This window comes from Pan paniscus, chromosome 11 (assembly GCF_029289425.2).
Source record: "Pan paniscus chromosome 11, NHGRI_mPanPan1-v2.0_pri, whole genome shotgun sequence".
Taxonomy (NCBI): domain Eukaryota; kingdom Metazoa; phylum Chordata; class Mammalia; order Primates; family Hominidae; genus Pan; species Pan paniscus.
This window is the reverse complement of record NC_073260.2, coordinates 38,085,610-38,103,264: the sequence shown is the minus strand read 5'-3', so window position 1 is coordinate 38,103,264 and position 17,655 is coordinate 38,085,610. Positions and strand designations below refer to the sequence as shown.

Here is a 17,655-nt window from a genome sequence, read left to right as displayed (position 1 = left end):
AAGAGAGCCTGTTTGGATAAGAGGATTTACTCAGCAGAGAATCTGATTTACCCTCATTTTATCTCAGCCCCAGCAGCACAAGGCATGAAAAAAATGGCTATTAAACCTTTTTTCTTGGCTTCACAACGAAGTGACAGGGGAGTATTTAGTATTGAAGTAGCAGAACATGACTTCCAGCCCGAGGATTGAAATAGCTCACATTTTGTATGCAAGTGTGCGCGCATGCATTACAAGACTCATCTAGAATTTCCTAGGAAAGGAAGAGACAAACACAACTTGATAGAAAGGCACAATTTGGAGAAAATTGTGAATCTTCATTTGGGGGTTTCTGGGCTGTAAGCTCTTCCAGCAAATGTAAAAACCCAGAGCACAGTGCAGATCACAAAGTGGGCTCTCAATAATGCAAGCCTGTTGGCTGGCTGACGAGGGGTGCAGCTGCCGAAGCAAAGGAGACATTGTAGGGTCTTGTACTTCCTCATAATCTGCCTTTTCCAGGCTCTGAACAACCTCATCTGTTGAAACTCTTTATAACATTTTATAATTCACATCTTTTTCCCTTTTGTACATTATCACATGACTTCCTTTTTTAAAAAAAAATTCACAACATTTTCTTTGTTGCTAATATATTCAGTGTTTATAATTTACATTTTTCTGGAAAAAATTTCTAGATATGCCCATTAATTATTGTGGATTTTTTTAAAAACTTAAATCCATTTTCTCATTTTCTGTCCATACTGCAGATGACTGCTCCAAATCTCCTTTAGAGATTGTTTTTCTCCTGACATCATGCCACCAAGAGATATGCTTTCCATCTTCAATATACCCCTCCTAATAATTGATGACTAGATGATTATGTTAAGGAACTTGACAATTTGTTTCTTGGAGAGAATATTGTTTGCCTAAAAATATGTGATTTTCAATGCATTTTACTTTTTACTCTATTTTTACTTCAATGCATTTTACTTTTTACTGAAAGCAGTATTTTAGCTAACTCATTTAAAATTCCCATTTCTCTTGTATTCACTGTTCAGATAAAAAGATATAAGAGAACACTATGCTTTGGAAATATGATACCACCTTGGTGCTGTATTTTATATCAAGTGCCACCTAAAGACACCTTCTGAACGGGTGGATGTGGCCTCTGGAGTAAGACCAGTAGAGAGGCTCCAGTTTACAAAAACACTTATTATCCCATTTACTGAACTCTTTTTAGAATCATCCAAACAGCCTTGGTTCCATTTAAGCCTTGAGCTTTGAAACGCATAGGAAGTGTCTAGAGCTGAATTGCATCATTTACACCTAAGAGCTCTTGAACTAGCCAAAGTTCAGCAAGTAAGGGGACAGGAAGCTCTCTGCAGGTCTGGGGTTATCAATGTGACAGCACTCATCAGGAAAGATTAAAGTGGAGCATGGAGACATTGGCAGTTAGGGCTAGCAGCAGGGTCTATAGGTTGAAAATCTCCTGGGTAACTTTTAAACAAAATCTAAAACAAAAACCATTTCTGCCTTCTTGGAGATGTTTATTACTATTGAAGCCTCCCAGGGAGAATATTAGAAGTATCTAAAAATCTGTAAGACTGAGAGCCCTGAAACTACTTAGAGACTAATATTGGGGAGTATATAAAGAACTCTCTCCTCTTCCTCAGAGTCTTAGAATATCTAGAGTGTGGGCAAAATCTGATCACCAGCTTCTGCTGTCCTTTAACAACCCAAAGTGACAGAGATATCAGCAAATGTGATGACTCTGGGGTAGGCTGTGTCTACTTTGCTTTCAGGGAAGGTTACTTGGTAAGGGTAAAGGCCCATGGGATTGTAGAAGGAAATGATGGCTGAAGGAAGAAGCAATGCAAGAAATCACGCTGGCCTTGGAGAGCTTAACTGACTGAACTGCGATTGAAGCCCAGTTACATGATTTCAGTTTCCCTTAACGAGCCCTCTCTTTTTGGCTCCTATCATAATGGCAAAGATGTTGGAGCTAAAAAAGCACCTTAGGGATCCTGTAGTAAAACTTCTTCATTTGACAGATGAGAAACTGACACCCAAAGAGGTCAAGCAACTAGTCCAAAAGTAAACACCTGGTTAGGGCAGAGTCGAGCTAGAATTACACTATATTTCCTTACTCCAGGACTGGGCACAATGATTTCTTTCTCCTGTTTCAACACACATTCTTGCCTGGGTAGACCAGCAAGTACAAACAGAAAACATAGGACATATATATATGCTTTTACATTCACTTTTTAATCCTCTCTACAACTATGTAATACAGTCACTACTTTCATATTCAAATCATTAGAAAAAGAAAAACTGAACCTCAAAAAGTTTCCATTAGTTACCCAAAATCACACATCAATAAAGGAGAGAGCTGAGATTTCAACTCCAAAGCCCGCATTCAGGAAACAGCAAAAACTTTGATATCACCCAGTACTAGAGCCACAACTAGCATATGTATGACCACAAAATATGTATTCTGGGAATTCTAAATGCCCTTTTAAATTGCAACCACATATAACATGCAGTGAAATTTCCTTAAAATACAAAATTATAATACATCTTTCAGTGATTAGTTTTTTCCACAGACTGTTTATATTCTGAAATCTAAAAACTTCCTCTAAACTTTTTGTATTGATATCAGTTATTTATTGCGTACCACATGTTTTTTAAAATATTTGTGAAGAAGAGGGATGGAGCAAGTTGGTGGAATAGTGCTATCAAGTAATCATACCCCCTCCAACTGAAACAACTTGAGCAGCTATCCATGCGCTAAAATAGTAATACCTTCACAAGAGCTAAGTAAACCAGGCGAGAGATCAGAGTAACTGGTTGGAACACAATAATAATAAAAGATGCATTGAAAATGGTAGAAAGGAGAATTTTACATTACCTGCACCACCCCTCCCCCAACCATCACAACATTGAGAGAGACACCATCCACTTGGGGGAAAGAGAGGGGTGTGAGAAAAGGACTTTGCCTTGGACGCCAACCCTGGGCCCACCACAGTGAAATCCAGCATCAGGCAGGCTGGCAGGCACCCACAGCCCCAGACTCCAGAGTAGTATCCACAAACTGAGTCCCAGTCCTGGGTGGGACCCTGCAGTCCCAGACTTCAAGCCTGTGAGGCAGAGTTGATCTCCCAGTTGTACTACCGCTGGCTTGACTTCAGTGTCTATAGGATCTGGACAGGCCAGAGCAGCAGGCAGGCCTCAGCAGCCCCAGGTTTTGGGCATACCCCACCCATGTAGTGACCCTGAGATTCAGAACCAAGCTTAATGGCCTGTCCAAAATCTCTGAATGGACTGTTGAAGAGCTTTTCCAGCAAAGCCAATCTGCAAAGACTGGAATAAGTACCTACTTCTACAAATGTGTATATCTCAATACGCAGCCCCAAGAACAATCAGTAAAACATGATATCACCAAAGGGACAAAATAAAATGCTGCTAACTGACCATAAAGAAATAGAGATGTTCGAACTCACTGACAAGGAATTCAAAATAACTGTTTTTAAGGAAGCTCAATGAACTTCAAGAAAATACAGAAAAACAATACAAGTAAATGAGGAAAACAGTAAGTGAGCACAACGAGAAATTTAACATTATATTGGACATTATATTTAGCATTATATAATTATAAAGGGATTAATTCAGCAAGAGAATGTAACAATTGTAAATACATATGCACCCAGCACTAGGGCATGCAGATATACAAAGCAAAAAATTATTAGAGCCAGAGAGATAGACCTCAATGCAAAAATAGCTGGTGATTTCAACACCCCACTTTCAGCATTGGACAGATAGTCCAGACAGAAAATCAATAAAGGAACATTGATCTTAATCTGTAGTATAGACCAAACGGACTTGATATTTATAAAACATTTCATCCAGTGGGAACACAATACACATTCTCCTCCTCAGCACATAGATTATTCTCAAGGACAGGTAATATCTTAGGACATTAAAAAATGTTAAATTCAAAAAATAGTCATATCAAGTATATTCTCTGACCACAATGGAATAAAACTAATAATCAATAAGAGGAATGTTGGAAACTATACACACACATGGAAATTAAACAATACGCTCCTGAATGACCAGTGGATCAATGAATAAGAAGGAAGTTAAGAAATATTATGAGTCAAATGAAAATAGAAACACAACATACCAAAGTGGATGGAATCAAGCAAAAGCAGTACTAAGAGGGAATTTTATAGCAATAAACTCCTACAGCAAAAAGGTAGAAAAACATCAAACAAACAACATAATGATGCATCTGAAAGAACTAGAAAAACAAGGGCAAACCAAACCCAAATTATGCAAAGAAATAATAAAGATCAGAGCAGAAATAAATGAAATTTATAAAACAATACAAAAGATCAATTAAATGAAAAGTTGGTTTTTTGAAAGGATAACTGACAAACAGTTAGCCAGACCAAGACGAAAAGAGATGACTCAAACAAATAAAATCAGAGATGAAAAAAGAGACATTGCAACTGATACCACAGAAATTAGAAGGATCCTTAGAGACTACTATGAGCAGCTATATGTCAATAAATTGCAAAACCTAGAGAAAATAGATAAACTCTAGACATATACAACTTACCAAGATTGAGCCATGAGGAAATCCAAAACTTGAATAGATCAATAACAAGTAATAAGATCAAAGTCATAGTAAAAAGCTTCTCAGCAAAGAAAAGCCCATGACCTGATGGTTTCACTATTGAATTTTACCAAACATTTAAAGAACTAATACCAATTTTACTCAAACTATTCTGCAAAATAGAGGAGCAAAGAATACTTCCAAACTTATTATATGAGGCCAGTATTGCCCTTATATCAAAACCAGACAAAGACACATCAAAGAAAGGAAAAGTACAGGCCAATATCCCTAATGAACATGGGTGCAAAAATCTTCAACAGAATACTAGCAACAACACATTAAAAAGATCATTTATCATGGCCAAGTGGGATTTATCCCAGGGATGCAAGGATGGTTCAACATATGCAAATCAATCAATGTGATACATCATATCAGAATGAAGAAAAAAATTATCATTTCCATTAATGCTGAAAAAAGTATTTGATAAAATTCAGCATCCTTTCATAATTAAAAACCCTCATAAAACTGAGTATAGAAGGAACATACCTCAACACAATAAATGCCATATAAAACAGACCCACAGCTAGTAACATACTGAATGGGCAAAAACTGAAAGCCTTTCCTCTAAGATCTGGAACATGATAAGGAAGCCCACTTTCACCACTGTTATTCAATATAGGACTGGAAGTGCTAGCTAGAGCAATCAGACAAAAGAAAGAAAGAAGGAACATCCAAATTGGACAGGAAGTCAAATTATCCTTCCTTGCAGACTATATGATCTTATATTTGGAAAAACCTAAAGACTCCACCAAAAAAAAAAACTATTAGAACTGATACATAAATTCAGTAAAATTTCAGGATACAAAATGAACAAACAAAAAATGGTAGCATTTCTATATGCCAACAATGAACAATCTGAAAAAGAAATCAAGAAAATAATCCCATTTACAATAGCTACAAATAAAATACCTAGGAATAAACTTAATCAAATAAGTGAAAGAGCTCTACAATGAAACTATAAAATACTGATGCAAAAAATTGAGGACACAAAAAATTAAAAGACATTTCATGTTTGTGGATTAGAAGAATATTGTTAAAATGCCCATACTACCAAAAATGATCAACAGATTCAGTGCAATTCCTATAAAAATACCAACGATATTCTTCAAAAAAATAGAAAAGAAATAATTCTGACATTTATATGACATCACAAAAGACCCAGAATAGCCAAAGCTATCTTGAGCAAAAAACAAAACTGGAGGAATCATATTACCTGACTTCAAATCATACTACAGAGCTATAGTAACCAATACAGCATGGTGCTGCCATGAAAACAGACACATAAACCAATGGAACAGAATAGAGAACCCAGAAATTAATAAAATAAGAATAAATAGAGACTAGAAAAACAATAGAGAAGAACAAAATGAAGAGTTGCTTTTTTGAAAAGATAGACTAAATTGATAAACCTTTAGACAAGAAAAAAGAGAAGATTCAAAGATTCAAAATCAGAGATGAGAAAGGAAACATTACAACTGACACTACAGAAATACAAAGGATCATATTAGACTATTATGAACAATGATACACCAACAAATTGGATAGCCTAGAAGAAACAGGTAAGTTTCTGGAAACACACACCCTACCCAAGATTAAATCATGAAGAAATAGAAATTCCAAACAAACTAGGGGATTGAATCAATAATATACAGTCCCCCAGCAAAGAAAAGCCCAGGAGCTGACAGCTTTGCTGCTGAATTCTACCAAAAATTTAAAGTAAAACTGATATCGCACCTTTTCTAACTCTCTCCCAAAAAAATTGAAAAGGAGGGACTACTTCCAAATTCATTTTACAAGGTCAGCATTCCCCTAATACCAAAGCCAGAGAAGGACACAACAACAACACAGGTCAACATTCCTGATGAACATAGATACAAAGATGCTCAAAAAACCCTAACAAATCAAACTTAACAGCACAGTTTAAAAGACCATTTACCATGATCATGTGGGATTCATCCCAAGGGTGCAAAGATGGTTCAACATACACAAATCAATAAATGTAGTACATCACTTTAAAAGAATGAGGAACAAAAACTATATGATTATTTCAATAAATGCAAAAAAATGATTTGACAAAATTCAATATCCTTTTACGATTTAAAAAACCCTCAACAAATTAGGTATAAAGAAATGTAACCCAATACAATAAAGGCCATATGTGGTAAACTCACAGCTAAATTCATATTCAATGGAGAAAAGTTGAAAGTTTTTTCTCTAAGATGCGGAATAAGACAAGGGTAACTCTCACCACTTCTATTCAACATAGTACATAAAGTCCTAGCCAGAGCAAGTTGGCAAGAGAAAGAAAGAAAAGGCATTCAAATTGGAAGCAAAAACATTAAATTTTCCTTGTTTGCATATGACATCTTGTATATAGAAAACCCTGAAGACTCTACTGAAAACTGTTAGAATAAACTAATTCAGTAAAGTTGCAGGATATAAAACAAAATACAAAAATCAGTAGCATTTCTATATATTAACTGCAAGCTATCTGAAAAAAAGTAAATAATAATCCTATTTATAATAGCTACAAAAAATACTTAGGAATTTAACCAAAGAGATGAAAAGTATCTACAATGAAAAGTATAAAATATTGATGAAAGAAATTGGAGATGCAAAAGAATGGGAAGATATTCTATGTTCATGGATTGGAAGAATTAATACTGTTAAAATGTTTAATACTACATGAAGCAATCTACAGATTCAACTCATTTGCTACCAAAATATCAATGATACATTTTTTTATAGTGATGGGATCTCGCTCTGTTGACCAGGCTAGTCTTGAACTCCTGGCCTCAAGCAATCCTCCAATCTCAGCCTTCCAAAGTGCTACGATCACAGCCGTGAGCCACCACACCCAGCTATCAATGATATTTTTCACAGGATAGAAAAAACAATCCTAAAGGTCATCAATCAAAAAAGACCTAGAATGGCCAAAGCAATCCTGAGCAAAAAGAACAAATCTGGAGACATCACACTATCTGACTTCTAAATATACTACAAGGCTATTAGTAACCAAAACAACATGCTATTGGCATATAAAGAAAGACCAATGGAATAGAACAGAACCCAGAAATAAATCCACACATTTATAGCCAACTGATTTTCAACAAAGGTGTCAAGCACACCCAATGGGAAAAGGTCAGTCCATTAATAAATTGTGTTGGGAAAACTGGCTATCCACATGCAGAAGAGTAAAATTAAGCCTTTATCTCACACCATATACAAAAATCAACTCAAAATGGATTAAATACTTAATTGTAATACCTAAAGCAATGAGGTCTTACATAGAAGAAAAGCTTCCTGACATATGTCTGGGCAATAATTTTCTGGATATGAACCCAAAAGCACAGGCAACAAAAGCAAAAATAGACAAATGGGATTACATCAAACTAAAATGCTTCTGCACAGTGAAGAAAACCAGCAACAAAGTGAAGAGACAACCTACAGAATGGGAAAATGTATTTGTAAACCATATGTCTAATAAAGGTTATTAAAATATAAGGAAATCAAACAACTCAATAGCAAGATAATAACCCAATTGAAAAATGAAGAAAAGGCCTAAATAGACAAAAGACAAATGGCCAACAAATATATGAAAAAAAATGCTCAGTATCACTAATCATCAAGGACATGCAAATTAAAACCACATTGAGATATAATCTCACACCTGTTAGAATGGCTATTATCAAAAGATGAAAGATAAATATTGGTGGGAATATAGAGAAAAGGGAACACTTGCACATTGCTGGTAGAAATGTAAGTTAGTACAGCCATCATATAGGAATCCATATGGAGGTGCCTCAAAAAATTAAAAAAAGAATTGCCATTGATCTAGTAGCAATCTATATACCACTACTGAGTGTATATACAAAGGAAATGAAGTAAGTATATCAAAGAGATATCTGAACTGCCATATTCATTGCAGCATTATTCCCAATAGCCAAGATATGGAATCTGCCTCAGTGTCTGGATTTAAAATGATGTGACATATATGCCATTAAAAAGGCAATTCTGTCATTGGTGACAAGATGGATAAACCTAGAGGACATTATGTTAAGTGAAATAATCCAGGCACAGAAAGACAAATACTGCATGATCTCACTTCTAATTGTAGATGTGGAATCTACAGAAGTTGATCTCACAAGAGGAATAAGTTCAAGAGATCTATTACACAATATTGTGACTATAATTAATAAAATATATTCTTGAAAAATTCCAAGTGAACATTAAGTGTTTGTACCACAAAAATGATAACTATGTAAGATCATGCATATGTTAATTAGCTAGATTTATTATCACAGTGTACATACACTTTAACGCATCAAGTTGCACTCAATAAATACCTACAATTTTATCAGTCAAGTTTTAAAAAATAAAATTTATGAAGAAACACAGCCTAAAAGATAACATGCCAAACTGATGCCCTGTGTTTCAGGGTTATTTGGTTTACATTTGGGTTTTCATATTCAAAAGATAACTTTATCAAGATAGAACAGTTATCTTCATTACTTATAGTCACTATCATCTAAAGGTCATGTGTCAGTTGGGATTATAGCTGGCATAAGTTGGGGGATGAGAAATGGACCAGTGGAATCCATTTGCAGTTCATTCACTGCCAGATCTAGTTTGGCCTTGACCATTTCTCACTGGAGAATACTCTCAATTGCCATGGGTGTTACGGTGTTTGTTATCCAACAATCAGAAAGACCAAAATTAGGCAAGGCAACTAGGTCTGAACACGTGGAGAGTCCCACATGACCCAGATGCTCTCTCAGCAGAGTAATAGATTGAGGCAAAGTGATGTGGCAAAGGTAAAGATGGAGGACCCCCGACATTGCCAAAACCAGAATCACAAGTCTGCCATGGTTAGCAAAACAACATCCAATGTGGGCTAAAGGCTTGGCATAAAGAAGAAAGATCCCTTATCTTCCTGGCTCCTTTCTCTCTCTTCAAGCAGAATCGGGCCCTATATGAGACTATGGGACCCAGTGAATGGACCATCCTTATGTGTCAGCAAAATACAGGAAAATGAACATCTCTGAAGCCTACTCATTTGCATGTGAGAGCTGGATTGTTTCATAGGCACATTTTATGTTCATCATACTTTTAACTGAAAGCCAGGAATATCTCATTACACTTTAATTGTAAAATGACCCACTTCTTCCTTTCCTGTATTTCTTTTACAAACATTATCACTTAATATAATCCAGACATTATGCCAATAACTAGATAGATCAGTGTATACCCTTGCTCTGATTTTTCTTTTATGCTCCATACCTCATTTGCTATTTGATTGTTGTTGGCTGACAGTAATAATCCTTATACCACTTATCACTTTTGACATGAGAGTATTAGGACATTTTACTTATGAATTTGAGTCCCAACTCTGTTGCATAAGTTCTGCTTAGCCTGTTATACTTTGGTGTGCTTTTGTTTAGATCTGTGTGGGTACACACTCGTGTGTTTTAATGAAGATAGGTTGTGTGTAAATTATGTCACTATCTTGTTTTTTTACCCCCTTGTGTAAGTATTGAAAAGCCTCACTGAATGGAGAATTTCTAGAATTTGTACTTATTTTCTGTAGAGTAAGAAATGGGCTTCTGAAATGACTGAGACAAGCAATGCTTTTTTCTTTTCTGATTATCTCGTGTTTGTCACTCTCCCATCTCCTTGGTTTATTTTTTAATCATGTGTGATTTCATGGCATTTCCAAAGGGGAAAAAAAAGTCTTTCCTACTCTTTACACGGTCAACACAATACTTCTAACCCAGATGTGGATATATTTCTCTCAAACGCAAACCAGTTCTCCAACTGGTGTCCTTTAATTCAACTCAGTTCTGACACTGTCTACCCGGAATTGGTGTCAGATTCTATAGATTGAAGGCTTGGTCTTACAAGACTGCCTCTATTTCTAATGCCACTTGCAAGTAATAATCTGTTACCTATACTTCTGATCAACCAGCTGTAAACTGAGGTTCCCACAACCCCCTCCACTGGTTCCATTAATTTGCAAAACAACTCACAGAACTCAAGGAAACCCTCTGCTAACATTTACCCATTTATTATAAAGGATATTACAAAGGACACAGATGAACAGCCAGATGGAAGAGATGGATAGAACAAGGTATGCGGGAAGGGGCACAAAGCATCCATGCCCTCTCAGGGCTCACCACCCTGTGGGTACCTCCCTATGTTCATCAATGCAGAACTTCCCTGAACGCAGTCCATTTGGGGTTTTAATGGAGGCTTCATTATGTAAACACAAGTGATTAAATCACCGGCTACTGCTTATTGACTCAGCCTTCAGCCCCCTTTTTTCTCCCCAGAATTGAGAGTGAGGCTGATAGTTCCAACCCTCTAAGCACATGGTTGGTTCCCCTGGCAACCAGCCCCTACCCTTAGGCTACCCAGAGCTCACCAAGTTGTCTCATTAGAACAAAAGGTGATCCAATCACATAGGGAATTACAAAGGCCTTAGGAGCTCTGTTTCAGGAACTGGGGACAGAAACCTATATGTATGTGTGTGTGTGTATATATATACATATATATATATATATATATATACACACACACACATATACATACACACTTCTTATGTCATATCACATTATGATTTGTTTCTATTTTCCTACTATGTATCTGTCCACTTCTGTGACTCCAGTGCTGGTACAATGCCAGGCACAGAGTGGGTGTTCCCCTACCCCAAATTGTTGAGCACTACATGAATAAATAAGTAAATTTAGTATAAAAGAGATAGTTTATATTTATTCTCTGATTTTTATTTATTCTTAAGCAATACAGCCAGAATTCTGTGATTTCTGGCACATAGTGCAGTTTTCCTCAAGTGTTCATCTTCAGGGCAATTAAAGTTGGAGTGTTCTATCCAAAAGTAAATCCTTTAAGGATTAAATGTCATATTTATTCCAACAAATATTTCACTTCCAAGATTAGGCTGTAGAAGACAACAAAAACAGATATTACCCCTACTGTATACCAGGTTCTGTTCTAGGCATTGTACAAGGAAGGACAAAAGTTCTGCCCTTGAAGACATCACAGACAAATGGAGAGGGACGTACAAACAATAATCCCATTCACTGGGTAGATGTTGGGCTAGAGATCTGTATAGTGCACTATGGCAGTGACAGGACAGCCTCTTAATTTTCCTACAGGGCCTGATAAAGGCTTCCCTACTAAGGCAGTCACATTTTCATTAAGTCTGAAAAGTAATAGAAATCACTTTTTCTTCTTTTAAGTCGGCTTCATTAAACCTATATTCTCAAGGAGCTTCTTTAACTTGATATGCTTATTTCATCCAACACTAAGCAACTACTGTGTAACTTTACACTGGTCTAGGCTCAGGATGCAACCAAGAATAAGACAAGCAGGATATCCCATAACTAAGAAAAGTGATAATATGTAATTATTTGTGATAAGAGCTAGAAACGAGAAACACAAGGTAAGAGATTCATGTATAATTAAAATACCTAATCTAGTCTGCAAGAGCAGGGAAAGCTCCCTCAAGGAAATACTACTTCATTTATGCAATCATGTGTGAATTTATCCCCATCTGTTCACTGAGATGAAAAACGGTAGTGTAGTACCATCATATATATTAGGGACAAACAAACCCCCTTGGCACCTTATTTTGGCAGAGACAGGTCTTATGCGAAAAGAGAGAGGGCTGAGTTCCAGAAGCTATTCAAATATTTTTATATGGTAGAGCATCAATTCATTGTTAATTCCAAGGGATATTAGGCAGAGAATATTTCTAACTCTGCACAACCATAGGTACCTCCTGCCAAGGTGATCCATGCTGGGTCATTGTTTACCTGTTTGACTCTGAATTCTATTTTTCCTGCCTACTTTCCACCCCGGTTCTTACTTGCTTGACTCCCTCTGTGCCAGTGCCAAGCCACTATCACACCTACAATCCACCTATGCCTTGCTTCTTTCTTGTACCTCACTGGCCCTTCCTTGTGGATTTCTCTCTGATTCAGCCAATAACACCATGGTACCATGTGTTATTCCACATATCTGCCCTATCTCTGCTGAGGCTGATGCTGAACTCCAAGGAAGTCTTGTTACTTTTAGAGTGTGACAGAACTGTAAAGCAAGATCTTCAGATCTAAAGTCTAAGAACCATTTTGTTTAGTTAAAAAAAAAATCTGGCTAAGATGTAGTCCTAATAAATTTATGGCTAGACTAAATATTATTACTAAAGTTTTTAAAACAGCATTCTATCAAAATAATTAAACTAGCTTATGACTGTTACAATCATCTTAGCCTGTACATTGAGTAACTTTTCTATTTTTCAGTGGTTTTTCTGTTTTTTTCTCCCTTCCCCATTCTCTCCAATGTCAACTTCAACCAGCACTGTCCATTTCAAGGTCACATCATCCAGACTTAGGACAATTCCAGGGAAGTTGGTCATGAATTAAGGAGAACTCCAAAAGCCTTGCTGAGCTACAGAGATGCCAAGGGCCTTGTTGCCTATAAGAGCAAGAATCTTTTAAGCCACATAAAATGTTCAGTCTACTTTTCTTTCCTTTTAAATAAAATTTAAATTAAAATTTAAAAAAAGAGAAGGAACCAATCACATTTCAGATTCCAGGCAGGGGTAGGAGCAAAAATACAAATATTAATGGCCCTCAACTGGAGAAACTCAAAGTCTTTAGGATAGACTAAGATTTTCCATGTCATTGGGTACGAACCATAATAGATACCTGGTTCAAGTACTCTTAGCAGAGGAGGGAAAAGGCCCTCTTGTAAATAAAGATGACATCTTTTACATATATAACAAGCAGCAGAGTCTCCTAGCCATGAGGTTCATTTGGCATTAGGGACGAAAAGTGACTTTCCTAGAGGAGAGAAATCCCCTTCTACCCAGGAGCCTTGGCCTCTTAGCACTTTGTCCTTGTAATGTGTATAAGACCTAATCTGATTTCATAATATCTTTGTATGTGTTCCTCAGTAGATTATATACTCATGGAGGTTATAAGTCTTTTATTCATCTTGCCATCTGCCTCCCCAGTGACATTACAAAGTGCTTTGTAATAATAGTAGTAATAATGATGACAACAATGTTAATGCAGTTGTAATTGATTTCATAACAACTTCACCCTCTTATATAATATAGTACATATTATGGTGCTGTTATATCCAATTCATGCACATGCACATATGAGTGTGTTTATTTATTAAACCTACAAATAGACACTGTTATCCTGCTTATACAGATAACTAAGGCATGGAAAGGTTAATTTGTCCAAGGTCATCAGAACTAATAAATCACAAACCCCAGCTTTGAAGCCAAGAAACCCTGGCTTCAGAGTTCTCCCTCCTTACCACTACACTTGTCCATAGTAGTGATTTAATAAAAATATTTCTTAAATTTTTACTTAATATTGAGGACAGAGAAAATAAAACAGGTTAAATTCAGCATGTTTTAAATGCTAAAGACTTAATACGCTGTTAAAATTTGAGGTAGAACAGCGTAGTGGAAATAGAACTATAGGTCACATTCTAGAGATGCTTCAGATACTATCTGTCTGTGTGTGTCCGAGTTCCTGAAACCCATAAAGGGAGAACATTATAAATGATTCCAGTTTTGAAATTTTATACTTTTTTATTTCTGTTATCCATGTGCCTTTCATTATGTCATCATCTTTATCCATCTAAACAGATATTCTAGCATGACAGGAGAAATATAAGGTATGGAATTAAAACATTAATAAATTTTCTCTAAAATCACAGGTCTATGTACAGCAAAGATGATCATCTATGAGATCACATTATTCTGGGGAAATGTTAAAATTAGGATTAGGAAAATCAAAATGGCATATGAATAGTGGGAAGTGTGGACTTTGGAATCCAATTGACGTGTATACTAATTCCTGTGCCCCATGCGCCATCCATATGCTTTGGAGGGTAAATTACCTAAACTTGCTAAACTGTCACTCCTCAACAGTAAAGCAAGGATAATTATGCGTACAGGAGGGATCTTGTGAGCCTGAAAATACTATGCTGAAGTGCCTAACGCCCAGTATTTAATAGATAACGGTAATTAACCTTTTACTCTTCCTTGATGAGTCTCGATCTTCAGTTATGGCAGTGTCATTGTTCATGAAAACTTGTCTCCTACCAATTCCTTGTTTTAAATGGGAATACACTGTGCTGGGTGCCATAAGGATACTAAAGAGTTATTAAGATGTAGTCCCTGCTATTAGGGGGCTTCTAATCTACATAAGGGCATTATAATTTAAAGGGTAACATATATTTATTAGTTTAACGAGAGAGATGCCTATAATAAAGAAGGGCTAATCAACCATTTCAGGGTAGGAGAAATATATCTGAGGCAAATGTGATCAAATAAGAATTTAGAATGTAAATAATTGTAATGGCACATAATAAAGTAATGCAGTTGAGTAAAGTCCTCACTTAATGTTGTGGTGGATAGGTTCTTGGAAACTGCAAGTTTAAGCAAAACAACATGCTATGTAACAAAACTAATTTTATCATAGACTAATTGATATAAAGAAGAGTTAAATTCTTATAGCATACAGTATGTCATTTCACTTAAAGTTCCAGTTTTCACAAGCCTATTGATATAAAGTGAGGTCTTACTGTTACCTCTTGTGATGTGTGTATATAATGCCTTCTTGGGCACATTGGCTGTCTGAATCATTCCTCATCATTGCTACTCACACAGAAAGTTAAAAAAGAATTCAATCCCAGCATGAACCTTGTCATAAATTCTATTACAACTTATTATTTCAATTTGTTTCCATGTGACCTTAGATTTTAATATTATAGGCTGAAACTCTATCTGAAATGATCAATTATCACTTTCTCTAATTCTTTTGAAGTGTTAAATGCAAATTACTATCTAATTCACCATCTCTCTCCAACATCTTTTAAAATGATTGTGGGTCCTCAACAGTTTTGTTTTGTTTTTAAAGCCATGGGTCTCTCTTATCAAACAGATCTCCAACTTGACATTTCTTAAACATTCCTTCCCTAGATTTTTATTGGTGAGATATCCATGTATTTCATAAAATCAACAAGAGAATCCCTGATTGCTCAGGAGAAAACAATTCTGACCGGAGAATGCTGTTACCTGAACCCCTTACTTCGAAGGATCATAAGATTCACAGGTGAGTACAAGATGGTGCTGAACTAAGCTCTCACATAAAAGTAAAATTACTAAAGGCAAACACTTGGTAAAATAAACTATGGAAGTATCAACATTAAAAGCAGGGGCTGCTTTGGGGATTTTCCTGATCCTACTGTCACATCAAATTTTTGACTCTCGAAATGGTACTTCTTAAATTGTCTTATGAATGATTTCAACTGATTTTCCCCCCACATAGCAGTTATCTGAGATTCCCCTGGACGTATGTTTTAATATTGGCTGGATATTGCTATACACCTTTTAGCAGAGTCAGGCAAGGGGTTGGGGTGGGGGAGCATCAGGGGACGCCAATAAAATAAATTTAGAAATAGTCAAATTTCCTGACAGACTTCCCATCCAGTAATTTTGTTATGCAGGGAAGTTAACAAAGAGTGGGAAATCTCAGCCATCAGGTTCTTGAAAATAATGCCTTTTCAAAGTTGGAAAACAAATACTTTTATTAGTGTTCATGATAGGGAATAATGAAGGCATATTCTACATCCCTCCTTCTAGGACTTTTATGAAAATTCCTGAGGTGCTAGTGATTAATAATTATAGATATGGGAATAAATGTGTATGGGTACAGGTAGGAATAGAGATCTTACAAAGTTCCTACACATTAAGTACTCTATAAATGATAACTATTACAGTATTCTAATGAGATCCTACAAATATCTCCTGACCAGATTTTTAAGGGAGCCATGATACCATTTAAAACAAGAGAACTGACAACTGAGAAAGTGAGGGTCAGAATACAGCATGCTGTCAACAAGCCTTTTGGTAATCCTTAATCTTTTTTTCCTGTTGTAGGAAATGATTGAATTTCTTCAAGTAATAAGCAAATACCACATCAAAATCAAATATGCAATAACTTGTCTGGTTGAAGTGGAAATGAAAGAAATAGTGCAGTGGGAAACCTAAGAAAATCTAATTTAAAAGAAGTAACCCTTAACATTAAAATAGTCTCAGGCATTTGATGTTATTTGCAGAATAAAAGTTTTTGCAGATTATGCAAGTTTGCAATTGGCTTACGGGGTATACCCTGATCAATATGATGCCACTACTATCTAGTTCACTCATTCCAAACAATGGCTCCTTCCAAAGATGTCCAGAGTTTGATCACTTCCCAGAGGGGCAAGATAAGAGATCATCAAGGGGAAATGAGGAGAGAAGAGAATATTTATGATACAGAACACTGAACTAGACATTTTACAGAAATTATTTCTTTAATCTACCCAAAACCCTGTAAGGTATTTTATTTTATTTGTTAGACAGAGTCTTGCTCTCTCCCCAGGCTGGAGTGCAGTGGCACGATCTCGGCTCACTGCAACCTCCGTCTGCCAGGTTCAAGTGATTCTCCTGTCTCAGCCTCCTGAGTAGGTGGGATTATAGGTGCCTGTCCCTAAGGCTGGATAATTTTTGCATTTTTAGTAGAGACGGGGTTCCACCATCTTGGCCAAGCTGGTCTTGGACTCCTGACCTCAGGTGATCCACCTGCCTCAGCCTCCCAAAGTGCTGGGATTACAGACATGAGCCACTGTGCCCGGCCCCTGTAACGTATTTCATAGTCCTAGTTGTACATATGAAGAATCTTGACAGGAAATGGGGTAAAGTAACTTTTCCCAAGGAGTAACGCATGCACACACACGTACATAATTTGATTCAGGGAAGATTTTATGACTACTGTCCGATCTATTTCCTGTATATATAATTAAAGCAAGTTATTTAAAGCAGAGATTTATTGCAATTAAATTGGAATACCTTTTAAAGTCAGTTATTTCCCTTGGCAAAGATAAATTACACCTTTTGTGACCCACCCACTTGGAGCAGG

At 36.3% G+C, this 17,655-nt stretch overlaps 1 protein-coding gene across 1 annotated transcript in view; it reads left to right on the top strand.

Annotated features, from left to right (window-relative positions):
* The window catches only part of PLPPR1 (phospholipid phosphatase related 1), a 293,484-nt gene that overhangs the window by 238,714 nt on the left and 37,115 nt on the right, over positions 1–17,655 (top strand). Inside the window, exon 4 of the mRNA XM_008974087.4 lies at positions 15,675–15,807. Within this exon, the coding sequence (XP_008972335.1) occupies positions 15,675–15,807 (133 nt within the window). The remainder of the gene's footprint in view (positions 1–15,674; positions 15,808–17,655) is intronic.